This window comes from Chrysemys picta, chromosome 6 (genome assembly GCF_011386835.1).
Source record: "Chrysemys picta bellii isolate R12L10 chromosome 6, ASM1138683v2, whole genome shotgun sequence".
NCBI classification, from domain to species: Eukaryota; Metazoa; Chordata; order Testudines; family Emydidae; genus Chrysemys; species Chrysemys picta.
The window spans coordinates 28,472,663-28,488,143 of NC_088796.1; the positions used below are offsets into that span (position 1 = coordinate 28,472,663).

At 40.9% G+C, this 15,481-nt stretch overlaps 2 protein-coding genes across 3 annotated transcripts in view; one reads left to right on the plus strand and one right to left on the minus strand.

The window, feature by feature from the left end:
• Window positions 1-7,685, minus strand: part of PRKAA1 (protein kinase AMP-activated catalytic subunit alpha 1) — a 34,895-nt gene extending 27,210 nt beyond the window's left edge. Inside the window, exon 1 of one of the 2 annotated variants that reach the window (XM_005282144.5) lies at window positions 7,499-7,685. In XM_005282144.5, the coding sequence (XP_005282201.2) occupies window positions 7,499-7,628 (130 nt within the window). In that variant the 5' untranslated portion in view covers window positions 7,629-7,685. The remainder of the gene's footprint in view (window positions 1-7,498) is intronic. The other variant, XM_065598880.1, reaches the window with a different exon arrangement.
• The window catches only part of LOC135972348 (myb/SANT-like DNA-binding domain-containing protein 7), a 554,005-nt gene that overhangs the window by 433,540 nt on the left and 104,984 nt on the right, over window positions 1-15,481 (plus strand). The window lies entirely within an intron of this gene.

Here is a 15,481-nt window from a genome sequence, read left to right on the forward strand (position 1 = left end):
CTTTTTATGAGTTAGAACATTGTTTCAAGTTTCTTAAACTCAATGTAGATATCCAAAGAACCAAAATCTCACTGAAAAGAGGATCCTAAGAAGGAAATTAGGCAATAGTGAGCTTTTCAAATGTCATGAAACTTTACTAGCACCAGAACAGTTACACACCCAATGTTTTCCGTTATGAACACTAATATTTTGTTTGACTAAAAAAAGGGTTAAAAAGTTACCTACCCTACAAAAGGAAAATTCAGAAATGCTGCTGTAAGGGACTGGCTATAACAGATTGTTCAGGGCTCAAAAAGTATCCCATAATGCTGAATCTGAATTGTGAGCAGAAATATTCTTTATCTTTGCCAACCAAAAAAAATCCATTCCTTCACCTGGTTGTGCAGGTTTTAATCAGTAAAGGGGATATGTTTTTCTATCCATGTATCTCCAATAAGACTCAATTTTTGCAACTGATCTTCCTTTCTTGTTTGTAGAAAGCACAGAAGATTGTGTACTATTGATAAACTAAAAGACAAACAGTAACAGAGGTGCTGGAACAATTTATATAGTGGGGGTGCTCAGAGCCACTGAACCAAACTGTAAACCCTGCATATGATTAAACCACTTCAAACCCGGGGCTCAGCAGCATCCCCAGTACCTCTAGTTCCAGCACCTATGAACAGTAAAATGAAATAGTTATTTACTATTTCCAAGAGGAAGATAGTAAATTAGCTTAATTTCAAACCATGGCTAAGGTACTTCCTGTTCTCAAGCCAAACTGTTGCAAGGAGTTCAAGGCAACTGACACAGGCAAAATATACCAGACTCATTGGTGACAGATTGTTGGTTATTTTACAGATCCAGTTTCTGAGATGAATTCAAAGCAAAACCTTAGAGCCCAAAATATCATCTTGATTTCTGTAGGAAAGTGAAAAGGGGCAGGTGGAGTATTTTCTTACTTAAAGTTATTCAAGACATACTGAGTAAGGACAAGCATGTAATGGAACAGAATTTTCTTTTAAATGGAAACACTTTCCACTGACAACAAGATCAAAGTTTCAACTACCTTTAGTATCCTTTTAAAAAGGCATACTAGTTTCAATATACCAATTAGTCCTCCCAGACAAAGGCTGCTACAGAAAGCATTTTCTTCTCGGGTTAATGTGCCATTCAACCTATGGGGGCTAGAAGCTTTAACAATTGTCTGCATGCACCAAGACATGCTGAGGGGACTGTTCTACACAGTATTTATGTGCCTTGATCACAGAAATAGAAGGCAAGCGAAATGGAAGACAGCATCCTGTGCATGGGACCTGACTACCTCTAAAGTAAAGGCTGACCCTTTAAGAGATCCCTGGTCCTCAACCTAAAATGCAAAAAGGCACTGTTTTCATCTGAAAATGAGTTCTCACAGATTCATAGATTCCAAGGCCAGAAGGAACCATTGTGATAATTTAATCTGACCTTCTATCTAACACAGGACATAGAACTTCCACAAAATAATTCCTAGATCATATCTTTCAGAAAACATCCAATCTTCATTTAAAAACCATCAGCGATGGAGAATCCACCACAACCCTCAGTAAATTGTTCCAATGGTTAATTACTCTCACTGATAAAAATTTGCACCTTATCACCAGTTTGAATTTGTCTAGCTTCAACTTCTAGCCATTGGGTTGTATTAAATATTCAGTGTAACAGAGAAGGTAGAGACCACTATTAAATATTTGTTGCCTGTGTAGACACTTATAGACAATGAAGTCACTCCTTATCCTTCTCTTTGTTATGCTAAATGGATAGTTTTCAAGGAGCTCAATCAACAAGTTTTCTAATCCTTTAATCATTCTCATGGCTCTTCTCTGAACCCTTTCCAATTTATCAACATGCTTCTTGAATTGTTGGCACCAGAACTGGACACATTATTCATGTGATTGAACTTAAAAACATGAGTAATACTAAATATATAGTTTCCTTGATGGGAAATGGAGAACAATTAGGTTCACAATAAAATTTTACTTTCCTAGACTCAAAATTCTGATTCCATCTACATGCTTAACATTTTCCATATTAGAGTGACTCCAGCTACTGCGGGCATCTTCAACTGTACAGATGTTTATGTCCATCACTGAGACTTTGCAGGACCAGCCACTTATTTGCAGAGAGGTCTAGGGAAGCCACAATTTGACTTACCCCCCTAAGCTCTAAAAAACAACTGAAGAGGGGCCACTTATTTAAATGGCATCTCCTAAATTGATGCTATGGGCAGTCACTTAGGCACACAGCCCAACAAAGTCCCACTTCGTGTGTCTCTACACCCTATGCTTCTTTTGGCAGCATGTAGTATACCTTTCCATGTAGCCCCCATTAACACCTACATAAATAGAAGTGTAGACGGTGAGGCATGTCTTAGCCAAGTAAAGACATGTTTGATGGTGTTGGTACATACATGTACATACCCTACATGGCTCTCTACTTGCCCATAGCCTAAGCCATGCTTCCATGTCTACCCTACTATTTTTAGCAATGTAGTGTCCTGCTGCTGGAGTCTTTCCCCGGGAAAGATTCCAGCAGTGGGAAAAGGCTCTGGCAGGGAAGAGACAGTGCAGAAAGACCCTGGCAGCTCCCTGCTGTCTGGAGCCATTCACCACCATTTAGAAATAGATTCCAGCAGAAGTGTGTGAGGGGAAATGTTAACAGTGCCTTTCCTTGCTGTTGGGAGTCCTTTCCCATCATGGGGAAAGCCTCCGGCAGCAGGGAGGGAAGGTACAGTGAAAGGCTTTGGCAGAAGGGAGCTCCTGACCCCTTTCCCCACTGAAACACGTAGCTACACAACACAGCATGGATGCACTATGCTCTTCACTACAGCATGTAGATACACATACACTACATGACCCCAGAAGTGGTGTATAGCTTAGATGTAGCCCTAGTTGAACTTTATACTCTTCAAAGCTAGAATTATTTTATCATTCCTAAAAAACATTTTAAATCATAGGCAAAAGAGAATCAAACATGCAATAAGCTGTCAAGTGCATCAGTAGTAGCTTGGTTTGTTTTTTTAAGCTGCAAGATCAGCAACTATATTGATGGATCATCTCTACTTATGGCTAAAGTCAGTAGCATACATTTGCTAGTGTTCATCTGCAAAAATTTACATCCAATAGTTTATTCACAGTAATCACAATTTATCAAGCTTCATAAGCCAGGCTAACAAAAACTCAAATGCCAATGTGGAAATTTTTAGAAAACAGATTTAGCCTAGACTGCAGTCTGCATAATGAAGCTGGTCTGTCAACATAAGCTAAACCTGTTTTCAAGTTACCTAGAAGAGAAAACGGTCAGATTGAAGGTTGTTTTATCACACTGTAGCTTGAGTTTGCGTATTTTGACAAGTAAAGAATCAAAGTTTAGAATACCTTTGATTCCTCTTAAAAATAGAAGTTAAACAAATTTATACATATTAAAATAAGTCATAAGTGATAGCCATGCACGCGTCTTTGCTGAGCGACCACATTATTTGACCACTATCATCTCTTCCAGACTTCCTTATTTTCTGGTTTGGCCATATGCAATAATTTTATTGTTAAGTGCTTCAGGACAGACATATCTGGGCATATTACACAGACTAAGATTTCCAGCACTATTTTGGGCATTGGAATAGACAAAAAAGTGCACTATTTTATCTTTAGGGTTTACTTTTGTCTCGTGTGTATCTAGAAAGAAGTTTCCTCTACACTACTTCCTATAAGTGTATTACTTTTTTTAAAATGGAGGAAAAAAGTCTTATGAAGAATCTTGCTTCCCTAATTGCATTTGGAAATGTGAACTTTTTACCTTTCCAAGTTTCCAGTTGGAATCCGTACCAATTTAGGATGCAAGATTTTAAATTGGCAGAAAAAAAAAAACCACACCACAAACCTAGATTAAGGCAAGCTCCTTTACTAGATAGTTTGTTTTAAAAAAATGTATGTTGGGTCCTATTAAATACATTTATGACAAAATGTTTGCTTAACAAAAGGGAAAATGGTTTTTAAATTCTAGCTTTACCCTTGGTTTCTCACCATTATAGTATTTCAACCTTGACTGCAGATTCCTGAAAAATGCAACAGTAAAAGCATTCCTCCCAGAGAATGATGGACTTGGAAGCCAAGGGTCCACAACACTTACTGCCTAGCATAGTGGCTCTCAAGCTGCCACTTGGGGCTGCCTTTATCAACATACGAAATATCCATTTTCAAGAAGTAATTATTCCTATTTGTTGAAGCCAAGTCCAGATTTGGGGGTTCCATAAGACCTTCTGATCATCTTAAAACCTCTCAACACAGTGCACAATTTAGGCCTTTATCATGGGCTTTAATGTATATTCAACTATGATCAAATTTGTTGATGACACCAAAACTGGAGACACAACATGACACAGAATGACAGAACCAAACAGCAAAGTGAACCAGCGGTGGGGGGAGTAAGGCAGAGGAAATCATTGAAGGCTGCAGCCCAACAAGGGGAGATTTGCTACTATAAGTAACAAATTTTATATGCATTTAAAGTTGGCTAATATTTTCCAACACAATATTTTTTCTAGTGCAAACAAAGCCACATGCACATGAACACAGAATCTCATTCAAGAATCTTGCCCTTCTTGAAAGATTACCCTTCCCCAAAACTTATCTTGTCAAACTCAGCTCTGAGGAGACATTTTTAATTTACACATCCACAATACATAGAATATCAGGGTTGGAAGGGACCTCAGGAGAACATCTAATCCAATCCCCTACTCAAAGCAGGACCAATCCTCAAACAGATTTTTGCCCTAAATGGCCCCCTCAATGATTGAACTCACAACCTTGGGTTTAGCAGGCCAATGCTCAAACCACTGAGCTATTCCTTCCCCCATGAACAGGACTCTCACATATTTTAAGATATTGAGGATGTTGGGGTCTAGTGGATTCAGCACAGGAAGTCCTAATCTCAGAGCTCTAATATTGGCTGTGTCATTAAGGGTATGTCTACATAGCAAATGGTGGTGTGACTGTAGCACAGACAGGCATATCCACACTCGTTTTAATCTAGTAGCCCACGTAGCAATAATAGTGAGGAAGTGGCAGCACAAACTTCAGTGCAGGTTAGCTGCCCAAGTACAAACCAGGGATCTGAGGTACTATTTTGGTTGCTAGCCCACATTGCCACATCTTCACTACTATTGTGGTTAATTTGCTGTGTAGAAATACCCAAGGCCATACGAGTTAGGGTACATCAAAACTTTTCTATGCCTCCACTTCCCCATTTGTAAACTGGGGAAACTTCCTGCCTTACAAAGCTGCTGAACATGACTGTTTATGCAGCACTTTACATTGTCAAAGTTTCATTTTAAGTACTTTGGTGGCAATACCACAAAAATAAGTACAAAAACTAAATTAATGTTAACTTTGATATTTTTATTGCATAAATCAGAATATTCTAAATACAAGTATGGTTACAGTCACTCTTCTGAAGACAGCGACAAAGAGTCCTGTGGCACCTTATAGACTAACAGACATACTGGAGCATAAGCTTTCGTGGGTGAATACCCACTTTGTCAGATGAATGTGGCGAAGTGGGTATTCACCCACAAAAGCTTATGCTCCAATATGTCTGTTAGTCTAGAAGGTGCCACAGGACTCTATCGCTTTTTACGGATCTAGACTAACCACGGCTACCCCTCTGATACTCTTCTGAAGAAGTGATACTGAATTTCAGCAAGTAAGTTTTCTTAAGTAGGTGTTTTTTTTGTTTTTGGGGGGGAGGGGAGGAGCTATTCCTCCTCTAAACAATGGTTACTTCTTGTTCTAAGACAATAGGACCCACCCATTGTCAAAAATCAGCAAATTCAATTGTAGTTTCCCACAAATGCTTACAACATAGCAGAGGCCATTTCCACACCACCGTCTACTGCAGATGATTTCAAAAAGCATTGCACTGATTTCATTATTTTTCCATGCCGTAACTACATTACTGAAGCTGGAACCTAGATGTTTAACTGAGGCCTAACTGAAATGCCAGTCTCACATGTGTCCACCTTCTACAGATGTCCCAATGAAATATCACCCCTGCACTCGAGAGTTGTCTCTGACCCAGCTATCAGTCCTTCCACTGAGAGCTGAAGTTCCAGGAACTTCAGGTTAACAGTCTTTGTTCGCAAAAAGAAGAACAGGAGGACTTGTGGCACCTTAGAGACTAACAAATTTATTAGAGCATAAGCTTTCGTGGACTACAGCCCACTTCTTCGGATGCATATAGAATGGAACGTATATTGAGGAGATATATATACACACATACAGAGAGCATAAACAGGTGGGAGTTGTCTTACCACCTCTGAGAGGCCAATTAATTAAGAGAAAAAAAAAAACTTTTGAAGTGATAATCACACATACAGAGAGCATAAACAGGTGGGAGTTGTCTTACCACCTCTGAGAGGCCAATTAATTAAGAGAAAAAAAAAAACTTTTGAAGTGATAATCAAGGCTAGCTTGATTATCACTTCAAAAGTTTTTTTTTCTCTCTTAATTAATTGGCCTCTCAGAGGTGGTAAGACAACTCCCACCTGTTTATGCTCTCTGTATGTGTGTATATATATCTCCTCAATATACGTTCCATTCTATATGCATCCGAAGAAGTGGGCTGTAGTCCACGAAAGCTTATGCTCTAATAAATTTGTTAGTCTCTAAGGTGCCACAAGTCCTCCTGTTCTTCTTTTTGCGGATACAGACTAACACGGCTGCTACTCTGAAGTCTTTGTTCGGTTTTGCTTTACCAGCCTATCTCACTGGTTCTGGATTAAACTTCAGGACCCCGTTAAAACGCAGGAATTGCCATACCAAACCCGATGATTCATCGAACCCAATATCCTGTCTGAAACCGTGGCCTAGCCAACACCGGGAAAATGACTGTTAAGCCGTGGGGAGTTCACTGTGATTAGTGCACATGATCAAGCACAGCCCTGATCGCCTTCATCATCCTCGCCAGTGCCAGTGGAGGTGCGATTCCTGTCTATCGGAATGGGCAGTTGTTGGCTGAAAGGTGCAACTGCTGCCCGGCAGATAACTGGGCTCCAGGGCTGCGCGCTGCTGCAGCACCGTTATGATAAAGGCAGGCACATGTCAGGAGCAAACCGGGGACTCCGGGAGAGCCCGAGCGAAGCCGAGCAAGGCGCCCGAGCTGCTCGGTACGTGCCCAGGCCGCATGGCAGCCAGGCCCTCCGGGCGCTCGCCGCGTACGCCTCAGGCTCCACCCGCTTGGGCACGGCCCTCCCGCACAGGCCACCCGGCGCTGAGGCCGGAGGAAGCGGGACTGGGGAGGGGGAGGCGCCAGCCCGCAAGGTTGCTGCGGCGTGTACACAGAGCAGGGGACGAGAAGGACCCAGCTCCCTCAGGCCGGCGGGAGGGGTGAACGGCCCCAGCTCCCGCAAGCCAGAATCTGCAGCCCGCCCCGCGGGGAAAGGGCAGCAGGTCCCCCGGCCCCTCGGGGGGTCTCCGGCTCTCACCCTTGACTTTGCCGAAGGTGCCCACGCCCAGCGTGTCCCCCAGGATGTAGTGCCCGATCTTCACCCGCCCGTGATCATGTTTCTGTTTATCCGCCGCCGCCATCTTGAGCCAGGAGCCGAGTCTGCGCATAGCGATAGCCCAGAGAGCTACAGGGGCTCGGGGGAGGAGCAAACACACAGCGCCCGCCCGCACCGAAACCCGGAAGCGGACCCATGGCCGGACACCAGTCACTTATCTCCTTCCGCAGGGGCAAACCACTGCTCCTTTCCGGGGGGGGGGGGTTCTGGAATCATCTAACTGTGCGCCTGGCGGGGGCGTGGCGCAGGTGGGCAGCTGTAGGGCTCGCGCGGCGGGGGGGTTCTGAGACGTGTTTCCCGGGCTGCTGCTCCGTTCTGGTCCTGTAAAAACAACAAGGAGTCTGGGGACGCCTTAAAGACTAACAGATTTATTTGGGCATAAGCTTTCGTGGGTAAAAACCTCACTTCTTCAGATGCATCTACCATTTTGTAGATACAGACTAACACGGCTACCCCCTGATACTGGTCCTGTACTTGCCCACGGCTGGGACATTCCAGGGGACAGATGGGGGAGGAGAATAGAGAAAAGGGTGCCCATCTCAGACAACCACCGTTCCCTGCCACCTTGCAAAGGTGAGTCTACAGGTGGGGGAAAAGCTGAATGAAAGGGGGCAGTCACTGGAAGGTCTGGAGTGAAGAAGGCAGGGTGTTAAGTTGTGATGTTAAATTATAACAGGCTTGATGAAGCCTCTCTTTTAAGTGCACATGTTCCCAGCCCAATTAGTGTTGCCAGCTGGCAGTTCCTTCAGGAAACCAGCCTCTCCAGAAAATTAAAAAGCTCGCACTAAATAGTCCCAGATTTCAGGGCCACCTGGTCTCCTTAGTAATGCCAGAGTGGGGAGATATTGCACATACTGTGTACTTGTAATAAAAATGCTGTGAGAGAATGCACCATTTTTCATATATGAATAAAAATGTTACCACTGTAGGTTCAGTGATCAGTATTGTTAGACTGCCATCAGAGTGGGATTTCCTATGGACTGCGACCTGGTCAGTTGTACAGTTTTGCAGAGAGGGCATCTGCCTCTGTAAATAGTCAAGTGACTTTTTAAATGTCAAGTTTTAGTATTGGGGGCCAGGCTTCTTCTGGAGAATACCTGCAAGTTTCTACTGATGCTAAATGAAGCTGCCTGCATCCTAATCATGTTTGAGATGCCAGTAACATAAAAACTATGCTGTATTTTTCACTTCCAGGAACCATTCAAGATATTGGTTAATTACTTTGCACTTAAATGTGTACCCATCCCTGGTTCTGGCCATATACATCACGTTTAAGCATCAAAATTAAGAAATAAAATTGACAAAGTCAATTCAAAGAGACCCCCATTCCTGAATAAATAAAACTCCCTCTGTTCTAGCTTTGTTAAAGAAATGACCTGAGAAAAATGCTACTCTTAGAAAGATATACACATGTGCTTAACTTCGACTTGAGTAGTTCCATTGAAGGAACTAAAGGTCAACAAACAGGTTATCGGGCCAACTGAGGGAGAGGATTCTAGAGGCAGAGAACCTCTGCTGACCATCCTTGCCTCCAGAGTTCAACTGAGGAACCATGGAAGGAGAGAAGCACTCTATAAGGTAGTGAGCACCAAAACCTTATGGGGCTTTAGAAATTAAAACCTACACATTGAACTGTTCCTAGAAAAAACATTAGCTAATACAAAGAGGAATGTCTTATGAGCTCAAAGCACAGAATAAAATGACCCACGAATAGACCTGGGAAGTCACTGCATTTTTAATGACACCTATAAATTCAGTCTTTCACTTGGTACCCCACCCCAACCTTTTCATCCTCATTTTAAATCATTTGGGAAGTTAAGTGAAATTTTTAGCTGTTTTGAACGTGCCCATGCGCAGTTCAGATCCTGTTGAGGGAATAAAAATAAAAAGATAGAGGAGTAAGCCATCCCTATCAGCTAACCTAGAAGAGCCCTAACTCCTCCTATCACAATGATAAGCACCCTGATCCCCCAGCTGGTCCTACTGACAAATTGCATCAGCACTGCTTGCAGAAGAGAAGGAAACATTGTATTGAACCCAGATATTACAGCACTTCCTCTTTTCTTGAATACGATGCTGTACACAAGTGAGACTGGTGTGCTCTCCTCTCCCAGCTCCTGCATCCAGTCTCCACAGAAAACTAGATTCTACTACTCTTACTGATTTCAGTGAGCCCGCTTCTGGAATAATCTGCTACTCAGTTAGAATAAGAATGGCCACACCTGGCCCTGACGGAGTAAGAGAAATTGGCAAAGAAGAGGAAAAAAGGAAAAAGCTTGGTTGCTGCTTCTTTGTTATGGTGGTAGGGTGACATAAATTATAATCTATAAAGCCGTTAAAAGTCTATGTCCCAGCTACCTGTGGGACTGCCTCTCTCCCTGTGTCACATTGTAGTGACTAAGGTATAATCTATATTAGAAGAAGTTTGCTAGTATAGCTTATATGACTCCCCCAAACTTACCAAGACACACTGGCTAAAGCATTTTTTTCCATTATAGTCAAGTAGACAAGGGCTTTTGCTGATATAAAAGTGTTGTTTAAAAAAAAAAAACACACACTCCTAAACTAATGTTACAAATACTGTCAAAGGTTACTAGTGTAGCCAGGAGCGCCACCCGCTTTTCTGCAGCCCTAGGTGGCGGAAGGTCCCGCCCCGAAATGTCGCCCCCCCACAGAGGCGGCGGAAGGTCCTGCCGCCGAAATACCGCCGCGGTCGCCGCCCCCCAAATTGTAGTGCCCTAGGCGACCACCGAGGTCGCCTAATGGGTTGCGCCGGCCCTGAGTGTAGCCCTAGCATAAGTTGACCTTGAGGGTTCCTGTTGTCAGATCCTAGAACATATCCACAGCTAGCAGCAAGGTGTTCTCAGTTAAAGGACCTTATAAAAAAATATGCTTACTGCAGGACACCAGAAGCAAATTAGGCAATTTTTATTTAGTCAGGCCTTCAACTCACAATTGATGGTCACAGTGAAGAGTGCTTTAGCATGGATTTGTTTGACTGACGAAATGTCTGAAGTCAATGGCTCCAGAAACTATAGTACTGTACGTATGCATTTGCATAAATTTAACTGTAGTTAGGTGCACAGATGCTACATATTGATAGACTCTGAACATATTTAAATAGATAATTAAAATATAAAAACACTGTCAAAATTATTAATTTAAATATTCAAAAATTATATTAATCTTCAATTTGACTCACTGCACAACCTGTATAATTATATATTTAAGATCATAAACAGAGCTCATTAGGAAATGGAATTTTTGTTGAGCAGGAAATTATGACACTTTGAAATTTCCTTCCTGTCCAATTCAGGACAAAAGTAAAAAAATTAGAAATTTACCACAGAACAAAAATTCTGAAGTATTTTATGTTGGAAGCATCAAAATGACATCTAAATACACCTCTACCCCGATATAACGCAACCCGATATAACACGAATTCAGATATAACGCGGTAAAGCAGCGCTCTGGGGAGGCGGGGCTGCGCACTCCAGCAGATCAAAGCAAGTTCAATATAACGCAGTTTCACCTATAATGCAGTAAGATTTTTTTGGCTCCCGAGGACAGCGTTATATCGGGGTAGAGGTGTATTTTGTTTAGATAATGTCAATGTTTTGTTTCAATAACACTGAAACAATATAAATAAAAATGATATAAACATTGAATATTAAAATAAGTTTTTAAAAATAAAAAATAGTCTAAATGAAACACAGTTGGAATAAAATAAATCAAAACTAAATGAGAGACTAAATGAAATCTCCTTTTGAATTTGAATCATATTGAATTTTTTTGTCAACACTTTCCTGCAAAATGTTTAGATTTCGATGAAACAGCATTTTCTAAGGAAAAGCTGGTCAAAATTTTTTAACAAACAGTATCTTCACGTACGCATTTAATAATTCATACAGGAATAGGATGTACAACATTTGTTCAATGTGTTCTAAGTAAATACTATGAAAATGTTAACTTTTTTCCTTTCCTGAAATTTGTTACTGTAACAATATGTGGGTGCCTGCAAGATGTTATCCAGTGAGAAGTCATCATCCACCTCTCTGGCTTAATTTATAGTATGTTATAGTTTTTATAAGATCTGTATCACAGTTATTGAACTTGTAGACTTTAAAAGGTTTTTTGGCTTCACTAGTAGAGTTGAAAGCTTCGCAGTTTGTTCTTGAAATGATTATCAACTCCCTGGTGAAAGGCACTCTTCTGTAGAGAGCATTAATCTTGCAAGAGAATCTGTTTCTGCATCTGTTAAAGAATATTTCTTACATTACACCCCTCCTACCTAAATATTGAATACAATCATTTAAAACCGATTCCAAAGCCTATTGAAGACTCCCATTTACTTCAGTAGGTTTTGGATCAGCCCTTAGTACAAAAATTAGAAATTAAGATTGTGCATGTTTTATTTCTTGTAAATATCATAAAGGTTTTTAGTCTTTAAATTTCAGACATTAAAATCAGCATTTTAATATTTATCTGATACTTGACTGTATCCTTAGCCCTGTCTTTGTAAAATTGTGATGGGGTCACAACTAGAAACTTGTCTAATCTGGGGATATTTTTTTTAAAAAAAGGTCCTTTAGATGAACAAGCCTGACTAGACACTCTGAGCCACAGAAGAGAGAAACAGTGGCTACTGAAAAGAAGAATTACACTTGTGTGAAACTGACAGCAGAATTTGACTCAAAATGCATAGCATGTTAACCAATCACCTGTATATTTTTAAATTAAACAGGAATTTGGAGTGAATTTAATAAAGCAGTTGCTAACATCTACAGCAACTGACCTCTTGAAGTCAAAATGAAACCTTAGAAGGCACAATCTCCTGTTTACAGAAAATACAGGCAGTGTGTAATAAAAGCTAATGTGAAGAAAGTATTGGATAGAGTAACTGAAGACAAATCCTAATTTTATTTTCTAATATGTCTACATTTTTGTGGCCAGCCTTAGCTAGAATAATAATAATAAATTGTGATGCTATTGTTTCAGATTATAAAGTGGCTGCTAGCTGAGGTCAGGAATATATTTTTCTCCTCTGATATTGTACAGTAGACAAAGTGCATTGGGTTTTTGTTTTTGTTTTTTAACCTTCCTGTGAATCATCTGGTATGCTACTCAGAGGATCATTGGTCTCATAGCATGGAGGCTGTTATGGACTATCCACGTCTGAACTGATCTTCAGTACCTTCAGCATGTTTACATTATGTTTATATTTATTATACATTTAGGATTATTTCTATGGTAGAATAACTAATCTCCTTTAGTTGCCTTTGTTTCACATGAAAAATAACTCTGGTGAGCAGTGAACACTACACAGTGGCCTTTTCACTACTTTCCCCTTCTTGGGCCCAGTGGACAACTTGCTTTCTGTCATAACAGGTCCACTTCATTCTGATCCAGTTTGTTTCATGAAGACTTGCCACTTCTCCCAATACCACCCCCCACCCCTTTTACATTTTAAATGTAAGTTTTGAATAATTTTCCCACTGGAATCATTTTCCTCTTTCAAGCTTCCGTCCCATTAGGATTTGTTTTAAAGTGGTACCTCTTCACCCAAGAAGGAAAGATGGCTTTGTGGGTCAGGGCACTAGCCTGGGACTCTGCAGCTCTTGGTTCAAATCCCAGTTCTAGCATAGTCTTCTTGTGTGACCTTTAGCCTCTGTTCCCACTCTGTAAATTGGAGATGATACTTCTCTTCTCATATGGTGAAGATAAACACATTAATGATTCTGAGGCACTCAGTAACTATGGTGATAGGGGACCATATAACTAGATACAGTATCCTGGGCCATGGATGAAACAGCTCATCAACCCCATCCATAAGGAATATAGTCGGATACTATGGCAGTAACTACACCAGGTTTAACAACCAGAATAGGGAATGCACAAGCATTTGCAAAGTGCAGGCATGTGATTTTTGCACATGTAAAAGTTGAGGCCAACTAGATGTCTACCTGAAATTTTATTCCAAAATTTTATCAGAAATAACTCTGATCTTTTCCTCCTCTCTAAATATATAATACATTTAAAATAATTATTAATTAATGACTCCATTTATCAAGGAACAGCTGAAGATTATTTACATTATAATTAATTTTGCATTATCTCTATAAACTTATGAATAATTAATGTCAGGTGCCCAGTTTCTTTACAAATTCCAATTAAACCTCTAATTAATTGACATCAATGTCCTTTAACAGTCAAAACTTAGAACAAATAAATAGAACAGAGAACAGCATGTTCTGTGGCATTTAAGACTTGATCCTGAAACACTCTTACTTAGGGCTCTGAATTAAATGATTAAAGGGTTGGAAAATCATGGCTAACGATAGACTCAAGAGCCCAGATCCTCACAGGTATTTAAGCTCCTGTCTTCCATTGCAATCAATGGAAGTTAGGAGCCTAAATACCTTTGAGGATGCAGGCCAAGAAGCTGAGTCTATTTAGCTTAACAAAGAAAGAATAAGGGCTGATAGGATCAGTGTATAAATACCTATATGGGGAACAAAAAATTCATAATGGGATCTTCAATCTAGTAGACAAAGGTATAACAAGACCTAATGGCTGGAAAATTGAAGCTAGACAAATGTCACTGGAAATAAGGCACACATTTTTAACGTCAAGAATAATTAACACTAGGAACAACTTACCAAGGGGTGTGGTGGATTCTCCATCATGGACAATCTTTAAATCAGGACTGGATGTGTGAAAGGTATGCTCTAGTTCAAACAAATTAATTCACTGAAGTCCTATGGCCTGTGTTATACAAGTCAGACTGGATGATTACAATGGTCCCTTTTGGCTTTATAATCTGTGAATTCCTATTAGTTTCAGTGGAATCTGGAGGGTCTTCAGCACAGCATTGAATTGGGCTCTACTAAAGTAGAGCAGCCAAAGAAAATAAATATGGGAATTCCTAATTTGCTTTGAAGAAAAATCTAAGTGGACCAGATCATGCACCTATAAAATCCACAGCTGGAGTGATGGGGGAGGGCTAGACTATTTTAACAGCAGTCTTTTGTGAAGATTGTGGGACGTGAGCAACCCAGTGTTGGGTGGGATGCACATTGTCCACTAGCTCCACTGACATTTTCCAGAAAGATAATACATTGCCTTTCTTAAGCCACTTGCTGGGGTAGGAGTCAGTCCTATGGATAGCAATTGCAAGGGAGTGGGGACAGTGATTAATTTGTAATGAAAGAGGTGCCAGGGCTCAAGCAATTTTTTGATTTTGATAACTGACTGGGCAAGCCCAGAGGTGCCAAGATTAGGAACTGCCAAGCCTAGAGGTGCTGGGGCTCAGCCCTGGCACAAATTAAGCACTGAGTAGCCAGGAGAACAAAGCCATGGAATGTGAATCCCATAGTCTCTCATGGACCGATTCCAGGGGGTTTGTAAACAGGTCCTGCCACTCACTTTGCAGAAGAGCAATGATTAAGAAGAAAATCCTCCTGGACATTTCCTCCCTTCACGCACTGCTATGGGAGGGGGTGATCTGATCTAGCGTATCCCTTAGGTCAGGTAAAGCAATAGAACATAAAGTGAAGAGCAGGCTAAGGCTATCGTAATTCTCCATTTTCTGAGGCATAAATCTTGCTTGTATGTGCTTCAAGACATTTTTGGAGGCTTTCTTGCTGTTATTGCAGAAAAAGTTGTTAGTCTGTTTGTATGACATCACCATAATACAGTGAAGGAAAGGCAAGCTTCTCCCATGCAATCAAACATCTCACTATGAAGGAAAGGTACAGCGATAGGGATTTGGAAGAGGAGGGAAAGCACAAAGGGGAAGATATTTACCCTCTTCCCCACAAAAGAGGTGTTCCAGTGTCATTGGTTTACTATCGTAAGCCACACATCCTTTAATATGGTTACTGGAGAGTTGTACAAAACCTCATG